The sequence below is a fragment of the Diabrotica undecimpunctata genome, chromosome 6 (genome assembly GCF_040954645.1).
Source record: "Diabrotica undecimpunctata isolate CICGRU chromosome 6, icDiaUnde3, whole genome shotgun sequence".
In the NCBI taxonomy this organism is placed as follows: Eukaryota; Metazoa; Arthropoda; class Insecta; order Coleoptera; family Chrysomelidae; genus Diabrotica; species Diabrotica undecimpunctata.
The window spans coordinates 138584950-138612490 of NC_092808.1; the positions used below are offsets into that span (position 1 = coordinate 138584950).

The 27541-nt window shown below is 33.9% G+C and overlaps 1 protein-coding gene across 2 annotated transcripts in view; it reads left to right on the forward strand.

Moving 5' to 3' along the window:
- The window catches only part of LOC140443978 (putative aminopeptidase W07G4.4), a 109569-nt gene that overhangs the window by 15674 nt on the left and 66354 nt on the right, over positions 1-27541 (forward strand). For both annotated transcript variants that reach the window (XM_072535527.1, XM_072535528.1), the window contains exons 3-5: positions 5722-5931; positions 11360-11537; positions 17674-17960. In XM_072535527.1, coding sequence (XP_072391628.1) covers positions 5722-5931; positions 11360-11537; positions 17674-17960 — 675 coding nt within the window. The remainder of the gene's footprint in view (positions 1-5721; positions 5932-11359; positions 11538-17673; positions 17961-27541) is intronic.

Genomic DNA, 27541 nt, shown 5'->3' on the forward strand with positions numbered 1-27541 from the left:
TGGAATGCAATTTTAGATTCCCCATGTCTATAATTACATCTTTATCAACGTCTGTTTTGCCTTGCAATTCTTAGAAGGCACAAATTAAAGCAAAAAATCTGAATTTGGTTTCGACAATTAGAAATCTTCGAAATTCGAGTTTCGGGATTTTTTAGCGTTATATTTAACAAGTTTATATCGCTGTATATTTCTGGCTATTTATCTCCTTTTTTGAGTAGTAGAATTAGTTTCTCCCATGGAAGACTGTTTCCCAGTAGAATTTCCCATGGAAACCTAATTGTTTCGTACTCTCATCAATGTAATATAGCGATAGTCAATGCGGCAATCAATCAATACTCAAACCACAGATCATCATAGAATGCTTCGAGCTTTAATTATGTAGGAAGCAGAAAAATCGTTTTGTTGTCAAGCTAACGTACATAGCATTTGTACATGAAACCGTTATCAAATATTTGTATATTAGTTAAATAATACTCGATTTACAAAAGTGTCAGTGTAAGCTTAATTTATATATTTATTTAATCAAAAACATCACAATCATAATCAAAAATTATTTAGTATGTAAATAAATGAGATTAGTAAGGATCAGTGATGCATAAATTTTACTATTGTTCTAGTAAATTAATTTTACACTCTATTGATTCAGGAAATTATTGTACCAGCGTTTTCTGTATTTGAGATACGCTTATCACAAAATTATGCTGACTTTTTGTATGTAGTTACTTTATCGTAAATTATACTTAAATTTTGACTATTTCGATGCTATTATCGCAAGTTCTTCAACCAAAAAGTTCTGCGACGACTTTTTTCTTTCTCTTCTTCTTTCAGAGCCATGTTCCTTTTCAGGCATGATCCGAGACTTAGGTAGGCTTAGTTCCGAGGATTATTCCGAAGAAGGCTTTGGCTCATAACAACTGATGATTATTTTGAATTTTATTTCTTTTTATCAAGAGAATATTTTTAGATTTAAGCCCTATATATGTTACACTTTTTAGGGGGAGATCCACAATAGTAGTAATAGCAATACTACTGCATCAAAAGGATTAAACTATGGGGGAGATCTTTCTGTGTTTTTGACCCCTAGGTGACCGGATATGCTGGACTTTTGACCAAAATTATCATACGCATTACGATGTCAAGAGCTTTTTACATTTTCTATAAGATCTGGTTATTTGAAGATGTGTAGAAGTTTCTTGGGAATGAGTCTAGTATCACACAGATTTTAGTTGTTTTTCATCCTCACATAGATAAGTTTTGTTTGTCTAATTAGTTTTTTAACTAAGATGACATTGGTCTATTATTTGTCACTGGTTGATCTCCTAGCATATTACGATCCTAGTATAAGTTGTAGTTGTCATTCCCAAGCATAATGTCAGAAATACGTTGATAATAAGGAAGATACTTCGCTTGGGGAAGTGTTTTGACATTCTTTTGATAAAGAATCTTTTCTATTAAGTAATTCTGTTCTTTATATTTAGTTGCAGCAAATGCGTAGCAGCCAGCATCCTGACTGGCATGTAAGAAACCGTCTGTTTCGAGAAACATCTTTCTTGTTGTCAAATAATAGTTCGACATGGTATTGTCGTCATAGCCTTAGCTGTCTTCATTGAGATGCTCATGCATGTATTTAATCACCTAGATACTCAGTTTTTTTCCTAATAATGATGTTTTTTGAGTATTTTCTTATACCCCAGTTTAAGCGACGTTATGTCATCTATTGTGCAGATTTTAGAAGAAGCACTCCACTTTTATCAACTCATGAGATCCGTAGTATTCATTTTTAGCACCACATCTTAAAAGTCTTCAACTTTGTCATAGATGCCTTCGACAGACGTTTAAGTAGTTCTTAAATTAATTAGTTCTTTTTAATTAAGGAAAATCTTACCTTTGCTACCTGTTGTTTTCTCTCTACAGAATAGTCCCATGTACATTGATACCGTATTATATATATAGATTTCGATTTTTTCAACTTCAAGTGTTTTCCAACAGACGAGTATTTAATATTGGGTACTGACGATCATAAATTTGGTCTTTTGTCTATTCAGTTGTAACCCGTTACTTCTGTTTCGCGCCCTCATAAAAAACTTTTTTTTTAATTTTTTTTTTATTTATTGTTTGATAGTTGTGGTGAAATTTAATTTAAATAGTATGTGCATTTTGGCGGTTTTATTATCTAACCCACACATCTTTAAATACATTTCGTAAACCATTATGGAAAATCCCAATAAGTAGATTTGTTTGCTCCGATATTCATAAATAGCTAAAATATCTTTCACACAATGAAATTTATTAAACACTAATTACAACTACTTAATTTAATATTCGTGCTGGTTATTAACAACACAGGTCTGAAAAACTTAAATGTTTAAAGCCTGTCTTATGTTCAACTACTGTATTTGTATATGTATTGGTTAGATTGTAATTAATTATATTTATTATTTTTATTTTTCGCATCTTTTTTTTTTATTGTATACTCTTTAGCGTCATCATAATAGTTATTTATGTACCAAGGGTATTAAATAGATGTTTATGCCCAGAGGGCGACGATATTACAAACCTGAGTGCCTCTGGCCCGACGGTTTATAAGTCGCCCGAGGGCGTCATCATAATAGTTATTTATGTACCAAGGGTATTAAATAGATGTTTATGCCCAGAGGGCGACGATATTACAGACCTGAGGGCCTCTGGCCCTAGGGTTTGTAAGTCGCCCGAGGGCATATACATCTATTAATACCCGCGGTGCATACAAATTTCTATGTCATACTAGTTCGTTATTGCATCTACAAATAAATATGTTCTAAAAAATCCGAAAATTCGATTTCATTTTGACAATTTATTTACTATACTTTGTCTCAAAGTGACTAGTCTGTACAGGGTAAGATATGCAATGCTAACCTTATGGGAATTTCGTCAAGACATTGCCAGTTTTATGCAGTGAGCGATGGCGTTCTCTATTGTATATCCTTAAAAATAAACGGAATAAACCAGGAGTTCTCAACAAGTCCTCACATACAATTTTATGTAATTTACAAATATCGTTTGCTAATAATTTTACATAATACTATACATTATTTGTTTCTAATAGTAACTTATCAACTTTTATCTTTTATTAGTAGCAGGAGTATAATAAAATGTGCATTAAATAAAAATTTGTTTTAAAGTTTAAAATAATTCCGGTAATTTCTACTAACTGCCAAATTTAAAATGTTATTTATGTCCCTTCAGTGCTAATTACTGTCATAATGTGTAAGGAATTTGTAATTTTGGTTGATATCAACTGCAAATACTTCCTTCTGAGTTATTCAGTAATTAAGAAATAATTAGAGTAATTCTTGTACAGAATATGTTTAAAAGCTTGATACATCCAGGGCCTTATTTAGTGTTTATTTGTTCTTCGGAGCGTGTAAACATATTCGAGTTACGGTTATTTGTACCATCTTGGATGTACTGTTACTGTTTTGTTATTGTTATTATTTGTTGGTGGCTGTTGTTGTGATTTGCTGTTGGCAATTATTGTTATTTTCTGTTGTTGGCTATTGTTATATTTGACGCCGAATTTTTACCGCAAAATAGAGGAAATTGTTCAATGGAAACGTGGAAAAGCTCTGAAACTTTCAGAGAAGCAGATACTAATGAATATTATTAATTATCATCTTAATCAGGATAACAACGATTCTGTATCAAGTGTAATTAGGAAAGTGTCAGAAATGAATGGTGTTTGCGAAAAGAAAAGACTCTGTTCCGCATACGACAGGAATATTCATCACCTGCTGGATTACAATCTCCAAAGAGCAGGCCCATGAAGCGAAAGGTTGGTAATTCTCGTGACAACAAGTACGATGAAGGTGTCAGGGGTCAAATTCGTAGAATAGTTCATCAATTTTTTCGTGACAAGATACCACCAACAATAAACACCATATTAGCTGTTGTAAATGTCGAAGAAACTTTGCCCAACTTTTCACGGGCTACGCTACTTCGCTTGCTGAGTGATATGGATTTTGTGTTTATAAAACCTGGCAGAAATTCAATTTTGATTGAAAAACCAGAAATTATCTCGTGGCGTCATCGTTATTTACGCGCAATTCGTAAATACCGTGCAGAAGGATACAACATAGTGTATTTGGATGAATCATGGGTAAATATCAGGCACAGTGTGAAAAAGAATGGGTTGATAAAACAATTACATCTCATCGCGATGCTTTATGTTCGTGGTCTACAACAGGATTAAAAGCTCCAACAGCTCGTGGTGCACGGTTCGTTTTATTGCCGCTGCTATCGTCAATATCGAAGTTTTTAGGTACTTCAGATGGTTCGTTCGGTAATGCCAGTCTCTGCATCTAGAATGAATTCACCTGTAGGTATCTGTAGTAATACGTGACTATTGGACCCGGTTTCCAATATATGATTTAAATTACAATAAGTGCTTGGTGGGGGGTTTGAAGTCAACTCCAAAACTTCCGATTCTTCACAAGTAAGTACATCAATCTGGTCACCACAATGAACCACATTTGTTCTCCAAAAGGAGCATACTTCGAAGGAGACGTTTTCACTGTAACTAGTTCCAATTCAGCAGATTGGCAATTTTCTGTACCGTAAAAAGTATGTTTCTTGCTTGTTGGATCATAAGCTTTGGATATCGAAACATCAGATAAAATTGATATCTTTGACGTTGAAGGGATGTTGGAATCTATATTTCGTCTACCTACTGCTAGCTCTAGCAATAGTCTGGATCGCTGTGAAGCAGAACTCATAGTTCCTGTAAAAAACAAAATACATATGAAATGAAATTATTTTATCTTTGAAAGACTGGTAAATTCTGTACATACTTGAATGAATCAGGGAAGTGAAAGAAGAGTATATTAAAGTGTGTAAATATTTACATATTTACACATTTTAATACACTGTTCTTTCACTTCCCCCATTAATTTATCGCTACTATTTGTCCTACCAATCTTACTCTAATCTAATAGGTTGCGACAAAAATCTTGATAGAAAGAATGTATTATATCAGCAGCTGTTAATACGAACCTTACGAAGAACATCGAACGTTTAGATTTAGTACCCCACTGCCAATGCACACCAAAAAGGATACATTTGAGGTTAGTTTTACGATGTCGTTTTTAAGTAGGTGTTTACTTAGTTTTTTAGGAAAATAATAAATAGTACTTACCATTATATTTATTATAACACTGATTTTAATGTGAAAAATACGTAGTTTTGACAAGCTTTCAATTATTTTAACACAGTTTTTCACTACGAGAACACATTTCTTGGCGTCGTGCACGTAGGTATGAAGAACTGTCATATCAGTTATGTGTTATTTCAAACACATAACGGATCTTTCTATAACGACTGTAACACATAAAGGATACGCAAGTAAGTTCTAGGTCGAATTTCACAAAACGGATAATACTAATCGATAGAGCGGCAAAAATGGAATCGAACTGCCAAATAAAAAAAAATTGCAAAAATGCACATAACGGATTTGGCACCCCTCATGACGATATACCATATTTAATGGGAATAAATCCCAACTTTAAAAAATTTATATTTAATAAAATATTTTGTTATTTGGTAATAAAAAAATTCTTCTAATTTTATCTTGTTTATTTTATTCAGAGCCATGTTATGAACTCTAAAATATCCTAGTTTAAATGTTAATTTATTTGTGAAAATAAAAAAATGATATTTAACAATTACCAAGCAACTGTTTACTTTTAGCCTATTCAAGTGAGAGAACATGATCCTTCAAAAACGAACAAAGTCGATCTCGTCGGAGTATACACCGAAAATCCAGACAAAACCAAAGCAATTGTTGGGCAGGCCCAAGTACTGGAAATTAGCAGACGTGTGGCATGCGACATCGGTGATTCTGATCCGGAACGAATGACTCCAGCCAAAGTAGAAGAGTATGTAAGGAATCTATTCCAGGTAATGTCAACCAGATATATTTTTTAAACCTTTTTAAAAGTGTGCAATTAAAGATCTTATTTCCAAAATGTCTTAACTCCATGAAATGAAGAAACTCAGAAAGCATAGATTTTTATTTAAAAAAAAAGTAATTAAGATACAATTTTAAGAAGAGGTCTAATTATTTACGAATTATATTATCAATCTTTATACAGAACAAAAATCTTGAGCCTTTGGAAGTGCTAAAATCAAAATCATATGACCTGGACTTAAGACGTTTTGTGAGTAACAAGGTATTTAATGTGATTAATATCGGGTAAATTTTAATTAATAAACTCAAATACAGGATACCTAATTAGTGAAAATTGTGGATTTATTCTTAGTTTATAATAAGTAATGTTAGACAAAACAGCTTTTAAAATTTATTTAACCATCATCACCGTCATTAGAAAGAGATTTCAACAGCATATCAGCTGATAAAACTTTTTGCCAAAATGACATAGCAGGATGCTATTCGAAAATACCTACCTTACTAAAAAGTAATTGAACTTATTTCGACTTTTCTTCCTTAATTAAATGGTCTAATGCTTCCCTGTTTGGATTAAGAGATGACCATTTGACAAACGAGGAAATGGTCATGATGAGTCACGTGATTTCTATTCGTTATAGATTGGTCAGGCGTATTTAAGACGCCTTGCAAATAAAATCAGTGAGAAAATGAAACGTTCTGAAAATAAATACAATAATTTTTAAATGCAATTTCGAATGGTAAATAAGTTGTGTTGGCGCATAAAACTTTGTTCTAGACCTGAAAAAATCTATAACACAATCTATAAATCTAATAAACATATCGAAAAATCGACATTTTGAATTTAGGACACTTTGGAAATAAGCTCTTCAATCATTTTTATATACAGCAAATGGTCGGCAATATAATAATAAACTGATATAAGGCTGAATGCTTGTACAGGTATAGTAGATGGGTACCATATGTTTTTGGAGTTAATTCGTAGTTTTTATAAACTCCATTTTTGGGTACTTCTTCTTCTTCTTCCTTTGCCCTATCCGTTTCGGACGTTGGCTATTAACAAGGCTATTTTGTTTACGGCACCTCTGAACAGTTCGGTCGATGTTAGTCCGAACCATTGTCGCAGGTTATGCGTCCATGAGTGTCGTCTTCTTCCCGGTCCCTTCCTACTATCGATTCTTCCTTGGACTATTAACTGTAGCAGCCGGTACTTAGGATGCCTCATGACATGTCCGAAGTACTCAAGCTTCCGTTTCTTTACGGTGAAGATTATTTCTTTGCTTTTGCCTATTCTCTGCATTACTTCCACGTTAGTAATGTGGTCTGTCCAGGATATCCGAAGAATACGGCGATATATCCACAGCTCAAAGGATTCTAGTTTCTTCAGGGTGGCTTCCGTTGTGGTCCATGCCTCTGCTCCATAGAACAAGACCGAGAAGACATAACACTTGACCAGTCTTAATTTTAGTTCCATTGAGATTTTGCTTGTGAACCACTTTTTCATATTGTTGAACGCGTTTCGTGCTTTTTCAATTCGTGATCTTATTTCTGTTGACTGGTCCCATTTTGTGTTGACTGTGGTTCCAAGGTATGTGTATGTCTCCACTTGTTCTATTTTTCGGTTGTTTAATGTTAATTGCATCGGAGGTTGTTGTGTTCTGCTGATAAGTTGCTGATTGAGTTCTAAACCATATTCTTGACTTGCTGTGTATATGCTTTGCATGAGCCTTTGAAGCTCGTTGCAGTCATTTGCGATAATAACTGTGTCGTCAGTATATCTAATATTATTGATTACCTCTCCGTTTACTTTGATACCCTCCGAAACTTTTCCCAGTGCTTCTCTGAAGATTTGTTCAGAGTATATATTAAACAGGAGCGGCGAGACCCTGTCGTACACCCTTTTTAATATCTATCTTCCCACTATGTAAGTTGCCCATCTTTATCTCAGCACTTTGGTTCCAATAGAGACTGGTTATTATGCGCAGATCCTTGCCATCAATATGCATCTTCCTGAGCTTTTTTGGGTACTACAATCCCAAAAGTAAACCCTCGTTCGTCTCAGAATTTCTCGTTACTTACTTATATCCATTCAATATCGTTACTAGTTTGTGACACCATTAGTTACAATAAGTAGAAGAAAAATAAATGCGGTAGTTCACCACAGCGAAATGTTCGGTTTACATCTAAACGTTTCCAAAACTAAAACTTTAGTATTTTCAAAGACACCAATAAACGTACAAGTGTATGCCAAGGGTCAAATAATAGAACAGGTAAATTCCATAAAATATTTGGGAACAAATATCAATAGTCAGTGTAATCCAAAAAAAGAAATCCTGTCAAGAATCGAACAAGCAAGGAAAACATTCATGAGCATTAAAACATTTTTTACAAGATCAGACCTTAGTCTACAGCTTAGAATCCGAATGATCAGATGTTACGTTTTTTCTGTCTTACTGTATGGCTGTGAAAGTTGGACAATGGACTCCGAAGTAGAAAAAAGAATAGATGCCTTTGAGATGTATATATACAGACGAATGTTGAGGATTCCATGGGTACAAAGAGTTACTAATGTTGAGGTACTTCGTCGCATGTGTAAACAAAAAGAATTACTAAGAATAATCAAAGAGAGGAAAATGCAATACTTGGGTCATGTGCTGAGAGGCGAAAGATATGAATTACTTCAAGTTATACTGGAAGGAAAAGTACAGGGCAAAAGATCAGTAGGAAGACGCCAGAACTCGTGGCTGAAAGACCTGAGGAGATGGTTCGACCGCTCATCCGCAGAGATCTTTCGCGCAGCAGTTTCCAGAACTACAATTGCCATTTGGATCGCCAACCTTCGAAAGGAGACGGCGCAATGAGAAGAAGAAGAAGAAAAATAGCTAAAAGAACAATGTCAAGAGGCACGGACATTAAATGAGCAACATAACTCATTTAATTTCTACAATAGATTTAAAGAAATCTTACAGGAAAAGAGCAAGTGTTGGAGAAGAGTATTGAGAAGACTTAAGGTTATGAGTTCGAAAATGGAATATGTGGTTGATGGGAACGGGAATGGTTGGAAACGTCGAATTGCGTGGGGAAAAAATAAGACGAGTCCTTCTCCCTTGTAGTTTCCTCACTACTAAGGATCGTATACTCCTAACAAATTTTCTCCATTGATCTTTAGCTGGTCTAAGTGTTTTGCAGAATGAGTGACCCGCTGAATTCTGATTTTGGTCGAAGCATCTGGTTGGTGATTTTTTTGATATCATGAAAAATCTTAAAAAGTTACATTTTATGAAACTAACCTTTTGTGATAAAAGTATACACATTATCTATTAGTGTGTTATATATTCGATCTGTGTATAAAAAAATTGTTAAACCATTATGTAAAAATATTTTTTATGTCAAGAAAAACCATTTATTAATAGATAAATCGTTTTTCATCTATTTATAAAGTTGTTTATTTTACCTGGTACCATTGTAATTTGTTAAACAATGCATGTAAGAGCATACCTGACCTCGCACATCTGCTCAAGGTCAGATTAATATTCTAAAAATATTTGGATTACCGATTCAACAGGAGTTACAAATAATCTGTCATACCTATTAAGCTACTTTATTTCAATGCGAGGATTTTTTTAATTGTATGCCAGGTGTTAATTATTGTCTGTAAGGTGTATTAGATTTTGGATCTTTTTATAAAAAGCCTCTTTAATTATTATTCTTAATATACTGGCCAACATTCAAGATGATTTCTAGTACATAAAATTCAAGAGTTGCTGTAGTTAATGTGACACATACATACCTGTCATAGAAAATGTCTAATATAATTAATATTGTTTTAGTATTTTGGCATATTCTTCTTCCAGTGCAACTACAACTCAAATTAGATCTTCTTCTTCTTCTTAGCCTTCTGTCGTCCATGTTTGGACATAGGTCTCTCCCAACTCCTTCCATCGGTCTCTATCCTGAGCAACATATTTCCAATTTCTTCCGGCTATTCTTTTAATATCATCAACCCATCTCATCTGTGGTCTTCCTCTTGTTTTTTTACTTTCGTAAGGTCTCCAATGTTGTATTGTAGTATTCCAACGTTGGTCTTTTTGTCTAGCAGTGTGGCCCGCGAAGCTCCATTTAATTTTGGCAATTTTTGTTGCTATGTCCTCGACTTTTGTTTTGGATCTTACCCAGTAGTTCCTCTTTTTATCTGACAGTCGTATACCTAACATTGCTCTTTCCATTGTTCTTTCTGTTGTGGCTAGTTTATTCATGTGTGCCTTGGTTAGGGTCCAGGTTTGACATCCATATGTCATGATAGGAAGGATGCATTGGTTGAACACTTTGCTCCTCAAGTATTGGGGTATTTTGCGGTTCTTAAGTATCCAACTAAGTTTTCCAAATCCTGCCCATGCTAGTCTTGCTCTTCTAGTAATTTCCGCACTTTGGTTCTCTTTGTCAAGTCTCAGGATTTGGCCTACGTAGACATATTCCTGGATTTGTTCTATCTCACTGCCATTTATAGTTATACGTCTGGGGTCATCTGTGTTTGTCATTGTTTTTGTTTTTTTTTTTTTCATATTCATTTTTAGGACGACGTATTGGGAGCTGGCTGCTAGTTCCCCCATCATAATTTGCAGTTCCTCGAATGTGCTCGCTATAATCACTATGTCGTCAGCGAATCTGAGGTGGTTTAACTTGTTGCCATTAACGTTAATACCATAGGTTGACCAATTTGTAGTTTTGAAGACGTCTTCTAGGTCTAGGTTGAAAAGTTTTTACGATATTACGTCTCCTTGTCTCACTCCTCTCTTAATGGGGATGGGATTTGTATTTTCGTCTAGTTGTACTATCATAGTTGCATTTTCATGTATATTATGTATTAGTTGCCTATATCACGAATCTATTCTACAATTATTAATAGCTTGTTCTATGGCCCACATCTCGATACTATCAAACGCCTTTTCATAGTCGCCGAAGGCAAGAAATACGGGTAGTTGGTATTCATTTGCCTTCTCTATCAATGTTCTCATTGTCAGTAGATGGTCTGATGTACTATATCCTTTGTGGAAGCCAGCCTGTTCAACCGGTTGGTAATTGTCCATTTTGTAGGTTATTGGTTGTTAATTTACTTCAACCTTTTGTAGGTTAACCGATTAAATTAGATCTTGGTCTTCTGTAATTTCCGTGTATTTATACTATTTAGGTGCCACTACTTTCAAATTTCTGACACCCAATAGATTTTGTGTATCATATGTCATTTTATTCTTACATCTGTTTGGTGGTCTTCTTGTTGGGCCTTTGTCCTGCGTTTTATTGTTTTGATTACTTACAATATGTCGTCATACATCAAAAAACGCATCCAAGTCTCTGGAGTCTAAAATATATTTTCTAGAGACAACGAAATGATTGTTTTATCGGAATTTACTCTGTTTTTAGGGGACCAACATCAAACTAAGCGTAGTTAGTGATGAAGAAGAATTCAGTAAAGGCTATCCATTGTTCGCAGCTGTTAACAGAGCTGCCAGTGTTAATGCCAGGCATAAGGGAAGAATTATTTATTTGGAATACAATCCACCACAGGCTGTTAAGGAAACGTTATATATTATAGGAAAAGGTTAGTATCTAATGATATGTAAATTTTTATACAACAGGTATAGTTAGTGGTTAGGTTAGGTTAAATTGTCGAGTATATTGGTTTTATTCGGTTTTTCAGAATACCTAATTGGGTTATGGTGTATATTGGGATAAAGTTAAATCAAAAATTATAAGAACACGTGAAACAGAAAATAATTGTTTACCTTTATTTTCTGTTTGTTATATTACTTTTAAATATACACTTGGTGTTATAACAACGTTGTTCCAAATAACACTCCAAGTCTTGGTTCTGCTTTAACTGTGGGTATATGTATTCCAGAAAATCCAGTGAAGATGCTGAGGACAGAGAATACCAAAGACTAAATAGGATAATTCGGAAAAAAAAATAATCGGGGCAAGGGAATACTGGAATCTTTGGATCCAAGTGCAGTTTTTTCAACAAGTTTAATACTATTTTTCCCAAGGCTTATCCTATCAGGCGTTGTTCTGTCCCTCTTTCTTGATTTTCACTAGTTTTATTTTTATGTTCTCCTAAGCGTCAGTGAACTTGACAAAGTCTTCACAAATGTTGTTATTGTGTATGTATCTCAAATTTAGAGAAAGCTGTTCCACGTGGGATACGTCGATCTCTTTGTCAAACATGACAGAGTAATAATTTGCACTTTGAACCTGATTCATTCTTTGTTCAATTATTTCGTCACCACAACTTTTTATCAATTGATTTTGACTGGTGCTACTAATATATGTTGCTCGGGAAAATGCTGTGGATAGGTGTTGTTTAAGAGTCTCATCTCCTGATGCTATTTTAAACGTTAACGATTTCCTGAAATTACCTTCCTTGCTAGGTCCAGCATCTTCGCCCAGAAGCAGAAGGCCATCGCCACAGATAAAAGGATGAGAGGGGAACGGCAAACGCAAACGCACAGTCTGTAGCTTTCTACAACAGAGCGCGATCGTGTTATACAGGCATAGCTTAGATTACCTCACCCTTTACCTCGTTCAGAACAACCTGTACTACCATAAAAACTAGAAAAACATAATATTTTTCTTGTGACAAGCGAGATATGTGTTTGAAACGAAAAACATACTACAAATATTTAAATGTATATTTTTTAAATTCTCGGGGCGGGTCATGGCCCCTTCTTTGGATCAGCTCTTGTTCTATTGACCTCTTCCTCTAAATTTAGTCTTCGATGATTAACCGATGTATTTCATATCTATCGTTTTGCATTAAGTGTTCGATGTACATTAGGTTACACTCTGATCGTTGGCAGCAGCTTCTTGTTTTTCTGCATTCCTTTGAGAACTTCGGAATTTTTTATTCTTTTCGTCCAGGAAATGCGTGGTATTCTCCTATAAAGGTATACCCAGAAACGTTAAAATTAAAATGTAGAAATATTCCTCATTTTATTTAATAGTATTTCTGATACAGGAAGAATACCTCAAGCCTCATCAATTTATTCTACTACCGAAAAAGCCAACCCTCAAAAAAAAACTGCAATGAGTTCCATCTAATATGGGTTATAATTCATGCAATAAAGTACTATTAAAAGTCTTACATAAAATAATTTATAAAAAGTGAGAAACGACCATGGGAGGCGAGCAGTTAGGATTTAGAGCCGGCATGGGAACGAGCTTATTAGTTCTGGTCCAAATATGCTACGCTTCATAAATCAACATAAAGGTATATTTATATAGACTTTAAAAATACCTTTAATTTAGTAAGACATGACCTACTATGAGAACGTTTGCAAGAACTCTGTTTAGATAGGAGGGACATAAGCTGCTGAAAAATTTGTAGGTACTGGAACCACAACACCGGAATTGAGATCAAAAGTTTCACACCCGCAAAAATAGATATTAGAAGAGGAGTTAAACAGAGATGTGTTTTATCAATCCTGTTGTTTACAACACTAAAGCACTAAAGGATTTCAAGGATGAAGTAAGGGTGTTCTTCTTCTTTTTATGTAGACATGGCTGTCTGTTTTCCCCCATTTGGTATTCTTTTTTTAGTTCTACTTTTTTTATCATTTCTTCCATAATCAGCTTAAATAAAAGAGGACTCAGGGAATCTCCCTATCTTATCCCATTGCTAGCTTCAATAGGGTCAGTTAGTTCTTCTTCTACTTTTACTTTTATTGTTTTGTTTTAATAGAACTTTCCGATCGTTTTGATTATGCTAGATAATTATCTCTCTTGCAAACAATAAGTGGATAGTGTCATTTCATTTGACTCGATCAAATACCTTCTTAAGGTCCACGAAACATAGATATGCCTGTTTGTTGTATTCTAATGTTTTCTCTTGCACTCGCCTTATTATAAATATAGCGTCGGTGCATGATTTTCCGACCTAAAACCTTGTTGTTCTTCTGCTAGTGTTATAATTTTATTCAATTTATTTTTTATTACCTTGGTTATTAATTTTAGTGTTGTGTTTAATTAATTAATTCCTCTGTAATTTTCCGAGTCCTTTTTTGTATCCCGTTTTTAAAAGAGGTATTACGATGCTTGATCTCCATTCTGGAGAAATTCTGTTTTGTTCTATTATTTGTTGGATTAGTTTTAATAGTTGTTTGGTCAGATATGATCGTCCGTACTCTAAAAGTTCGTTCGTTATTCTTTCCTCTCCTGGTGATTTTTTTATTTTTTAACTTACTTAATGCTTCCTTTACCTCTTCCTCCTCAATATTTATTTCTTCGTTTATCGTCACCTCTGTTGTTGGTGGTTCATTATCGTCAACTTTAGCAAACAGAGATCGAAAGTTGTTTGCCCATGTTTAATTCTGAATGTGTTTCGTTTTTATTAGTTCATTCATCTCTTTTCTTTGTCCTTCAATCATTCTATTTAATTTTGTGTTCCTTAAAAGTATTTTTTTTTTAGTATTCTGTGGATTCCGTATTTAGTCCTTCGACCGTGACTTTTGTTTTTGTTGGCCCTGCTTTCTTGTTTGTGTAGTATTTCATGATTCTTATTTTACCTAATATTAAGCTATGGTCGCTACCTACATCTGCTGAGTTGAGGCATCTTACGTCAATTATTTTTGATTGATGTATACCTCTGTTGGTTATAACATAATCTATCATAGATTTTTGCACGGGTGTTATTGAATGTATATCTGTGTTGGTCTTTGTGGTCAAAAAATTATGCGTGAAGAAATTTATCATCATCATCATCATCATCATCAATGGCGCTACAACTCTTCGTGAGTCTTTGCCGCGTTTACTATTGCCTTCCATGTTTGTCGGTCCTGTGCCAGTAATTCCCATTGTTGCACTCCCATTTTCTCTAGATCTTCTTTGACTGCATCTTTCCACCTTTTTCTAGACCGCCCTACAGACCTTCTTCCCTCTGGCCTTTCCCAGAACAAAAATTTATCATCAGTCCTCCATTTTCGTTTTTATCGTTAAAAACGAAGTGAAGGTGAACAGTGTAAATAGCGTTGATTCCGGATTCCGAATTGGGTCTACAAAGATTATTCTTACAGAAGCTGTTTACTGCGACCAACTGGTTCATTGGTGTAATTTTCGTGCTCACGCAAACAAAAGATATTATTTTTGTTAAAGATTAACGTTCTATACACGTCTATATACGTTACTTTTACCACTTTATCAGCTGTTAATGATGGGAATCAAAGTTGTGCCGATTCGTACCACACTTCCGCTTACAAAATATAAATTCTGTTTCCATTAAAAGCATCTACGAGCTGTCTAGCAGTTATAACACAAGCTGGGCATACATCGTTTCGTCAAATGTTATTTAGCAACCTAATAAAGTGTAGAAGTTGAAGTCAAAATTTAAACTTTTTTGACTTACACCATTCTGGCTATAAGCTGCAGAAATATCGTGACCATAACAACGCATCTATAAGAATCTGCACTTCTTGATACAATCAGAAGCACCTATCAGCCCAAGAGGCAAAAGCTAAACCGAAAAAGCATTAAGTATACGAAAAATATACCAGAGCGTTCTTTATGTTTCTTCCTCCAATAGTTATGGTATAAATTTAAAATAATAAAGATGTGTGATATGTATGAACTAATTAGACAAATAGTCATACTGGCCAGCTTCGACACACAACCGATTGAAGTAAAAAGAGGAGTCAAACAAGAAGATCCATTCATAAATATTCAAATATCCTACTGGAAGGCGCATGTTAAACTTTCAACTAAGAAATTGTTCGGTATACATATCAACGAAATTTACATGAAAAAGCCTCAAAGTAGAAGAGTATCATAATTATATTTCATATTATTATATTTCATATTGTTTGCATACATTATGTTTTTACTAAAATTGTTACACACACAGGGATTCATTAATATCTGTAATAAATGTTGATTTGATCTTGATTTTTCTATAGTTGAACTATTTATAAAATCGAATAACTATGTATTTGTTTTTGTTTACAAAATGTTTATTCTTCAATACTACAGACAATCTGGTTTTTTATTAAACTGGCAATACTGCGCACTCTGCGCAGAAATCAATACGTAACTACAAGTAGTGTTGTAGTTACATTATAATATAATACTTACATGGTACAATGAACACATTGTACATGTATTCATTGTACCATGCATATAATATGAGTATAATATTGTTACAAAAAACTGATGAAAGTATCCTAACCACATAAATTATTAACAGAATTTTTATTGATTTGGACGTAATGGTAATTCATGATATTTAAAACGCAATAAATGTTATCAGAATTTCTTTTTACCAATAAATGTTTATAGGCAACCCGTAATACACCCAATGGATTGCTGTGTTGTCTATAATTAAATCTACACAAATAATTCGACACAAATATATATAAAAGTTAATGTACCGTCGTATATAGAAACTGTTTAGTAAATAGTGTACTAAATATATTAACTAATAGTGATTTATTGGTACAAATAATTAAAAAAGAAAAAAATAAACTAAAATAATGGTTCTGAAACTGTTTTCGTGTGGCATGTTTAACACATATAATACTTTAGATAGTATTAAATCACATTAATTGTAGTTTTTATTTTGATTTGACGTTTCAATTTTTAATCCGGCAATCATAATCCGGCAAAGATACTTTTCACAAAATCTTCTGTATTTTTTGTGAAAATTATCTTTAACAGGAATAAGCCACAATTACAGGTTAAAATAAGTTTATTGACGTTTCAATTTCCACTTCGGAAATCGTTCTCCATTTATATTCGGAAAATATTTTGAGAACGATTTCCGAAGTGGAAATTAAAACTTCAATAAACTTACTTTAGCCTGTAATTGTGGCTTATTCCCATTTAAATAGTAATTACTTTAAAATTCAGAACAATATTATCTTTAACATATTATTTATAATTAACAGTATGAGAGAATATAAATTTGACAGTGTACTTACTTGGCTTCAGTTCTATAGGTATTAGCCATGTTTATGCTTCTGAAGCTCAAAATTCTTAGAGGTGTTGTTGTACCTTCTGATTAATATCAAATTCTGATGTTTTTGTGCTTGTTTTAGTTTATTATAGTTGTAACAAAGACGTTACCTTACTCTGTAATTTCTTTATTGCGTCAGAAAATTCCCTTTTCCCTGTGACATTGGCAGTTTAATTAAAATACCATTACTTTTAATCCCAATATCTTTTAATTAGATGGGAAAACAAATGTGAGATCGCACGTAATGCACATAGCAAACAAACAAGCATAAGAAGCGAAGTGTGTAGGACGCGCTGCTCTTAACTTAAAAATACGTCTGTCTCATATGGCATATGGAACTAATCTCTTATCTCAAACACACGTCTGTGTCATTTTGCAGATGGCTCGCCTTGTAAAATATAGTTTTTAAAACAGCTGTGTTTATGTCGCTCACAAAATCTTGTTTAAATGTACGGGGAGAATCAAAACTAACCAAAAGTCTGTTAATATATTACAAATGTTTAGACACAGTTGCGAAACTGCAACAAGTGGTTATTAATAAACCTCATAATACACAAGTATCTTCCAGCCAAGCGAATCATGAAGCAGAGTAGGCGTTAGCATAAAATACATAAATAAAATATCTTCTATACAGTTTTTTTCCACGGTATATTTTGTATCAACCATCATACAAAAACATTTGTTCTTAAACTCAAATAAATATTGTATCTTTTATCTTTAATTAAAACTTATTTTGTAGGAGTAACAATGGATACTGGTGGTGTGGACGTAAAAATCGGCGGAGCTATGAACGGAATGTCGCGTGATAAGTGTGGAGCAGCTGCAACAGCTGGTTTTATGACAGTGGTGCATCTTCTTCAGCCCAAACATCTTAAAGTGGTTGCTGCTTTAAGTATGGTACGGAACAGTATAGGATCCAATGGATACACTACTGACGAAGTTATCACTGCCAGATCGGGGGCTAGAGTCCGGGTCATAAACACAGATGCTGAAGGTAGAATGATAATGGCTGACGTATTGTGCAAGGTAAGATTTCTTAGGTAACCGGATTAAACCACTTCCAAAATGCAGATAGTCAAATAATTATGGTTATCTTGTAGACGATATTGCCCAATAGGGTACTGATGATGGTATTATTTGTAATTCATATCCTGATCGCCGTATATTATTTATTTCAACGTAAAAATGTGAAACGGGTCGTAGGATTTTTTAAGTTCTCTGTTAAATGCAATGTTTAAAAAAATACATAGATCGAGAGAGATATAATATTGTGTCTCCTTGTGACCAAAAATAAACAAAAAGTGATGACAAAAGCATTAAAGTACTTCTTGGACGCTCTAAGTGTATTACACTATAATTGTATTTACATACCTACCTAATCAGTTTTAAAGCAGCTAGTTATTTTGATTGCAGCAATCAAAATTAAATCTCTTTCGCTTATTGTGTTTCTAATGCTTTTTATCTAGGATTTGTGGATGGGGACCTTTTCGATTTTCTATTGGAATCGATTTCGTTATCTATTTGAGTATTTCCTGAACTTATCGTACTATACCTAATCTAGATATGCCCGACTTTATTCTTTTTTTGGAGCTTTTATTCGATTTATATTTAAAAGTGATTATTTCATATTACCTACTAATCCTAGAACTTCTAAAAAAATAGATCTAAATATATTAAACACTTTATTTGTGATGTCCTGTTAACAATGGAAAAATACAATAACAAAACCTCTTACAATTAAACTATAAACTATATTTTTCAAAAATGAAATAAGCATGACAATGTTTGGATATTGAAAAAGTGTAATGTAAATTGCCTACCTTCAGAGTTCACTTGAATTCAGATTATTAATAAAATAGTTAATTATATTTCTGTATTAATTATTTATACACTAATATATTCTAATTTATAGAAAATTAGAAAAATGTAATATAAGGAAAATCGTACCAGTATTGTACCCAAGTATTGTACCCAAGATTCCGATACATGTGAGCCTTAGCACTTTTATTAAATCTATTAATGTCTTTTGGTAAATTGTAACATAAATAACCATAGGTATGGCAACCATTACATCTAACCAATAGATCATTTAAGGTTTCAGACAACAAGTGTTGTTTTACAGGGCCTACGGTACTTTAAAAGAGCCCTTCTTGCTTTATAGACGATATTTTCTAGTTGAAAATTCTACGTAAGTTTCTTATCAAAAATAATTTGTATATACTTAATTACTTATGAGAATAATAGTGTTGTTCCATTCAGGGTCGAAGTTTAAATTGGTAATTTTCTTCTGGAAGAAATTTTTTCTTTCGTAAGCACACCTTGACATTAGGTTTAAGGAACTTTGGATGTGATGAGCAATAATACTCTTATTTTTATCTCTAACCACTATAACCAGATCGTCTGCATAGGCCAGAACTCGATTTCTGTGCTACACTTTTGAGCTTTCCTAAAAGATTATCAAAACACCATCGACCACAATAAAGGTGATTCCTTCTTATTAAAGACAGGATAGGATTTTCTTATATTGATTGAATCTTCGATCAATCGGTCAAGATCTTTAAATCTATAATTATAATCTGCGTACTGAGCATGGATTGAATCCATTAGATAATGGAAAGTGGTATAGCTTCTTCTATTGCTGTAACGATAAGAAACTCTAGTGAACTGTTATCAAATGCTTTCTCTATGTCTCAGAATGTACAAAGTGCCATTTCTTTTGGCCAAATGGTCTTATAAAGATTTTTAAGAAGACAATCCAAATCAGGTAAACTGTTCTATTTGAAGCAATACTTCTTAAGTATATGTGGTTTGGCTATTAGTTAAATATGACTGGTTTTTTGGGCATTTGCCACTCTTACAATAAGGCAGACTATAACCTGTCGCCAATATTTTGGAATATAACTTAGGATGCAACTTATTTTGAATATTTTTAGTCAGTAAGATATTCATGCACTATTGTAATAGGGCTGATAAAATAACATTCTTCCCAGATATCTTCTAGTCGAAGAACTTGACTTTCCCAGAAGAAACAATAACTGGCAGATATTATTAAAAGCGAAGTGGCAATGGTCGTAAACCTTACCATTACCACCGTTGCTGTATTGTCTTCGATAGTGTCTAACGCACTCATCGAAATGATATCAGGTCTACACTACTTGATATAATGAATTAGTTAAAAGATCAAAAATAAAGCTTTTTTCATGGTTATCGCGAAAGTTTAATAAAGAAGAAAGAGCAAGACGAGTAAACGCTGTCTTCTTCTTCTAGTTTCATTGCTCGTTGGGTAATCATTTGGCTACCATATTCGCTATCGTGATTTTATTGACAGCAGTTGTAAATAATGATGCCAATTTTCACTACCATTGCCTTAGATTATTCAGCCATGATGTTCTTTTTCTACCAAGATCACGTTTATCTTGGGTCTTTCTCAGAATGATGAGATGCAAAAGTTCATAGTTTTTAGGGTGTCATAATATAATCTAAGTGTTCCAGTTGTGTTGTTTGATTCAGCCGTCTAAGGACCTCTTTATTCTAACTCTGTCGATCCAGCTTATCTTTGCTAGTCCTCTATATACCCACAGCTCCAAGGCTTCCAAGCGTTTAAGCATGGTCTCACCAACGCTTCAACTCCATATAGTAGCACTAAAAAGATGTAGCAATGTGTCATTTAAACGCAAAGGTCAATACTAGGATCGTACCATAGTCGCTATCGTGATTTTATTGACAGCAGTTGTAAATAATGATGCCAATTTTCCCTACCATTGCCTTAGATTATTCAGCCATGATGTTCTTTTTCTACCAAGATCACGTTTATCTTGGGTCTTTCTCAGAATGATGAGATGCAAAAGTTCATAGTTTTTAGGGTGTCATAATATAATCTAAGTGTTCCAGTTGTGTTGTTTGATTCAGCTGTCTAAGGACCTCTTTATTCTAACTCTGTCGATCCAGCTTATCTTTGCTAGTCCTCTATATACCCACAGCTCCAAGGCTTCCAAGCGCTTAAGCATGGTCTCACCAACGCTTCAACTCCATATAGTAGCACTAAAAATATGTAGCAATGTGTCATTTAACCGCAAAGGTCAATACTAGGATCGTGGCTGCAAATTACGTTTGTCATTTTTACAAATGTAGTTCGGGCTCGTTCTATTCGGCTCTTATTTCCTTATGGTGGGATCCCAGCTCTCATAGATAATTTTAATATTACTGCAGAGATACACAAGTACCGCTGCCTTGCCTACCTGTCGTAACAGTCTGTAGAGTTTGTTAAAATTTGATAATGGTACTTAAAACGCTACCTTATTTTAGTTGTGAAACCATTTTCTTGTGGCATTTCTATGTTCTCTACTATACTATACTATACTTTATTTAATGTAAATACATCACAATTTTAATTGCAAATACCTTTTATTTGACGTTTCGACTTTCATCGCAAAACGAATTTTAAAAAAGATTATAAAAATATAAGGTATTAGCAATTAAAATTGTGGTTTTGTCCCATTAAATATAGAAGGACACTTATTTCACTGATTATTCTGATTGCCTTAAGAAGTAATTGCTACACCCAGATTTATGGAGCCACTGTGTTTATAGTATATTAATATTCTCTTAACTGTATTAAAAAACAGTATTAAAACAACAATTACCCTATTTATAAAAATTATCAGATATTCCAATTACTGCAGTTAATTACATATTATGATTCTTGCTTTATTAAAAATCTTAATATATCTTCTAGGCATAATACGAACACATACACTGCTTTAAATAAATAAATAAAATTTCTGAGTTAGGTTATATTAACTGTGATGTCGAATGAGAATATATATATATATATATATATATATATATATATATATATATATATATATATATATATATATATATATGAGGAGCAACGACTGTCAAAGTCAATAAGCAGTAATAAATGAAAATGGTTGGATACCTTTCATACTGTAACTCTTAAAGGTCCCAGTCAAATAAGAGGAGAAGAGAAACAACAGTTAGATGTTACTATTTTATATATTAGCGGAAACGTTTCGTTTTGTAATTAAAAACAACATCAGTCCAAATCTGCAAGGGTAATGTATAACATACTATATAAATATATAACATACTATACAAGGATTAGGGAAGCTCTTAAAATTAAAAGGGAAGGCTAATAAGTGATCTCTCATGTTGATAGAAAGAAGAATAGTAATGAAAATATTACTTACATGAGCAGTAATACAATATCGATGGTAATAACAACCACCAGTGTTACAAAGAATTGGTCAACAATTTAAAATTTCACATCTTGTAATAGTATAGTAAGGATGCAATCACTTACTTAATTCATGAAAAATCAGCTTTAACAAGTATATTTAAATTATAAAATTAGCCTCAGTTGATAAATGAAACTTGTAAAAATATAGTAAATAATAAAAAAAATGGCAATTATTTGCAAATTTACACAAGTAAAAATAGCGACAACATAAAGCGCGTGTCTATTTTAACTTTAAGTTGAGAAATCTCCTTTTCCTCAGTTCTAATCACTTTTGGGATGACCCTCAGGTGTTTACAGTTTTTTCACGATTTCCTTCCATCCTTCTCTGTCCTGGGCTAGTTGTTCGGCTTCATGTAACCCTTGGTTAATCAATATTTTTGTTTGATCTATCCAACGACTTGGAGATCTTCTCCTAGGTCTCTTTCCTTCAACTCTACCCTCGACTATCAGTTTTTCCATCGTACCTGTTCTTCTAGCAATGTGTCCAAAATACTGCAAATATCTCTGTTGTATTTGTTTAAGCAATCTATCCTTTGCTTTAAGTTGTTCTAATATCGATACGTTAGTGCGATGATCAATCCAGGATATTCTTAACATGCGGCGGTATACCCACATTTCAAAAGCGTCTAGTTTAGAAAAACCAGTGTAGTTTAAAACACAAAACAGTCATAGGTAAAGATATCACATAATTATTATAAAGACAAATATATTTACTTGTTTTAAAAGTACTTAAAAGTGCATACCGGCTAATTGATGATTTACGGCATGTTATAGGTATTAATTTCCAGTCGCCATTGTGGCATTCCAACAGGCTGTTCGTAGAAGAACCGGAACAGAAACAAAAGCAAAACAAATCAAAAAAATTATCCAATATGGATGACAAAGTTCCAAAGTTAGCACTAATATTACTTAATAATAATAGATATTATAGTAGTTTATATTTAACTTTGGGTAAGATTATTTAATCGGCTTGTTCTAAGCCTGGAATTCATTAAAGAATTCACTAAATTGAAAGGAATCAACTATATTCAAATCATTCTTATAACTATAAGATTTAGACAATATTATGTATTTCAAAAACTCAGCAACCTTGGTGTTAGGAGCGTTAATTGAGGATAAAATAGGTCTCATGCTCAATGTAGGCTTGTGTATTTTAAGTAGACAATAAAATCTCGGTGCATAACCATTACAATTATTATGTAATGATTTAGCTAAGTTTATTAATTGTATTAGTAAATTTGTAACATGGATTTAGAAGTAAGAGGCTGATATTATTATCTCACATCATCTAATAGAGATTGACTCAGGTTAACATCATCATTATCATCATCAACCTGTATGCGTTCACTGCTAGACATAGCTCTTCCTCAGCTCTTTCTATCTGTCTATGTCTTGTGCGACTTGCATCCACTTATTGCTAACACGCTTCAGGTTACCAGTCCATCTAGTTGGCGGGTGTCATCTGCTCCGTATTGCTTCTTGTCTTGGTGTCCACTCTAAAATACGTTTTGTCAATCGGTTGTCTAATAATAATTTAATTTACCAAACGCTGCCCAGGGTAATTATGCGAAGTGAGAGCTCACATGTCTGTTCTGCATACAGCTCCTCGCTGTATACAAAATTTTTGGCTTGCCTAGTGCGTGTTTGCGAGTTGGTTTGGAAGTGGGGGAAGGAAAGGGTGAATATGGGTATGCTTTGGGTTTGGGCGTAGTTTCCTCGGGGATAGGCGGCTGGGGAAATCCATGAGCTCGCATGGGCAGGTGTGCTATTCCTGAAGTAGATCCATCCCCTGCCGGGATCGCAGAGAAGTATCCACCCGCTACCCGCTAAAGACTAACATATTGGTATTTATCCATTAAGATAGTAGCATTCCCTTTATCACTAGTGAGAACTAACGGTGGGTTTTTAAAAAAAATACCGTCTCTCTGTAAACTTTATCCATCTCAGAAAGTGGTTAACGAGGAAGATGATTAAAATTTAACAAGATATTGTTGGAAATTGACCTACGATCAAGAAGGTCAGGATTTTTAGAAAACGACAAAATATTCTCAACATCAGCTAAGATTCTGCTAATAGAATAATCCTTCAATGAAGGTTGGAGGCCAAATCTGGGAACTAGAGAAAACAAATTCAGAATGTTGTGAGGAACCTCAACATCACAAATATTCTTAATCCATTTAGGATTAAATGGGATTTTCTTGAACTTAGGGGTACCTAAGTTATTAAATTCTTACTTAGTTATTAAATAGTTAATTAATAGTTAAGTTATTAAATATATTATTATTATTAAGAGGGTGTAATATTTAAAAAAAATATTGAACTGTTATAAAAAATTCATTCACACACGCGTGCGCGTTTACACACACAATATCAGCATCACGTCCAGCATGATTTGACCAACATACTACCAATGCAAACTTAGTTATGATATGATATTGTTAAGCAAACCGTACTACTAACGTGGGCATTGTTGGTTTTCTAAGGGATGGAGACGATCATTATTATCGTCATCTCATCTTTCTTAACACATGTGTATTTAATGTCCTCCTTATTCCTTGTGCCCTTGTCAGGGTGTGGTGGCACTATAAATATTATTAGCTTGCTGTCTCCGTTGGCTGCTATCTTGTGCGCCCCCCCAGAGTCTTCATTTGGTCTGCCCTTGGTGTTGTTTTAGATCTTCGTCTTGGTTTTTGGCCTTCTACCTTTCCTTCTACTACCAATAATTTCATACCACCAATAGAACGGTTCCCGTTCTTCTAGCTATATGGCCAAAGTTGTATGCCCTTTTTTTTACTTTGTTGGTTGCTATACGGAATAGCTGTGTTGAGCTCTTTCTATACCATGCTCTCAGGTTAGCAAGCCAGGATATTCTTCTTCGTCCTGGGGCCCTTTTCCCTTTAATTTTACCTTGTGAATGTATTGGAGTAGCACATATATGCCTTGATTTCTCATTATATGTCCCAAGTACTGCAGCTTACGGCCCTTCACTATGTTGACCAAATCCGCGGTTGTGTTTATCCTCCGTAGTACTTCTGCATTAATGACTTTGTCTGTCCATGGTATCTTTAGGGTCCTTCTGTATAACCATAGTTCAAAAGATTGAAATTTTAATAGAGTTTCCGCCTTCAATGTCCACATTTCTACTCTGTACAGAAGCACTGAGTACTTGTAACATTTAAGGAGCCTTATTTTTTTTCTAATGTAAGGTCATGGCTCGAACACAGAGCTCATAGTCGGGAATGCACTTTTTGCGACCTTTCCGATGCGACATTTAATCTCTTGGGTATTGTCCCACGACTCATTGATTACAGTTCTAAGTAGTTGTACTCTGAGACACGTTTAATTCTCTCTAATTTGGTTCACATACAGATTTGCTCCAGTTAGTTTTCCTTGCTGATGATTATTAGCTTGGTTTTCCAGTCCATATGTTCTACTTGTTTCCGTTATTTTGTTCATTAAGTTTTGCAGCCCTTCTATAGTATTGGAAAACACTATTGTATCATCTGCATACCGCAGGTTATTGAGCTTAACTTCATTTATTGAGATGCCTTCATCAATATCTTTTAGAGCCTCTTTAAAAGTGTGCTCCGAATACAGATTGAATATCAGTGGTGAAAATATGTACCTCTGTCTCACTCCCCTTAAGATTGTTTTATTAGCCTGTCTTTTATATGAAGCTCTTCCAGAATTGACAATTTTATTCTATGTTCTGTCTAGGACACGTGTAGAATTCTTCTTCTTCTTCTTAACATGCCATACACCAAAGTGCGTAGGCGACTATCTCATTACTAGAAGTCTGTTCTTGGCGGCGTGACACAGCTCGCCTGTATTGTGTATTCCTGTCCATTCTTTAATATTCCTCAACCAGGACAATTGTTTGCGGCCGGCTCCTCTCCTACCTTCGATCTTCCCTTGTAGGATTAACTGTGGTATTTCATATTTTACTACTCTCAATATGTGCCCAAGGTAACCAATCTTGCGTTTTGTAATTAATTCAAAGAGTTCTCTTTCCACGCCGGCTCTCTTAAGGACGTCATCGTTTCGAACTCTATCCACCCAAGGTATGCGCATCATTCTTCTCAATGACCACATTTCAAATGCTTCAAGTTTGTTGATAGATGTTTTTTTCAAAGTCCACGTTTCCATGCCGAGAATTCTTCTATAGATCCACATTTTCAAGGCTGGCTTCGATCTTTCTCCTATAATTTTTTTTGTGAGTCCATGTTTCAGCTGCGTATGTAACAGTGAAAAAAATAAGGCCATTGGCCAACCTGAGCTTAGTATTCCTTGGTATTGTCCGGTTTTCCGCTTTTAATTAATTTGGGTTGTTGCAATTTAGGCCATTGCTATTCTACACTTGATTTCTGAGGAGCAATCACCATGTTGTTTATCAGGAAGCCGAAGTATATAAATCTGTCTATCACTTCGAAATTTTCCACTTGGTGTATTTAATGTACCTATCTTAAAATAAAAAGTCTATTGTAGAATTTAATAATATGTATTCAAAATATTAAGAAGCTATCACTGCTCTGTCAGCCAATGTATTGTTGCTTGTACTTTGCGACTAGGAGGTAAATTCAGATATGTCAATTTCGACATCTCTAATGATTCTCCCCTGGTCGTATGTGTTGCTGCACTTTTAGACACAAGAGCTGCGAAACCTATAGATATTAAGCACATTGTATATAAATTCTTTCGAAAAACTACTCAGATCCCTGGTTTCAGAAGGTAATATACGGTATTTACAAAAGAAGTGGACTATTATATTTATTACTTAGGCTGAAAGATGTGAGATTATATCGTAGGAATGCATTGATTTCAATTTATATATTAGATTTAACAATATAAATAATCATTTGCTGATAAAGAGAAATACTAAAGGTTATGAGGAAAATATCAGACATCTAGAATAATTGCAGCCATTATCCCATAATTATAATTTACAATAATTACTGTTCCTTTCATATATCAATGTCATCCGTTATTTTCATACGGTGAGATTTCAGTAATTGAATAAATTTATATATTTAAATTAGAAAAATGCAAATACACTTTTTATAATAAATTGTCGCTACAATGATTAGCTATTATAGTATATTAATAAGATACCAGGCTGTTTAGTAGGTAACTTTCATTAAGACCTTAAGAAATCCATAGCGGTGAGGTTCTTTAGCAAAAAAAGATGAGCCACCACGGGACGTCTGGCAGATATGAAACATTAAAACTACGTCGTATAGAAAATTTACGAAGACTTACGAACGTGGGCGACTATTTGCATAGCGAAGTGATAAAAAACTAATATTACCTTATAAAAATAAGCTGACGTGTCTAAGATATCTCTATG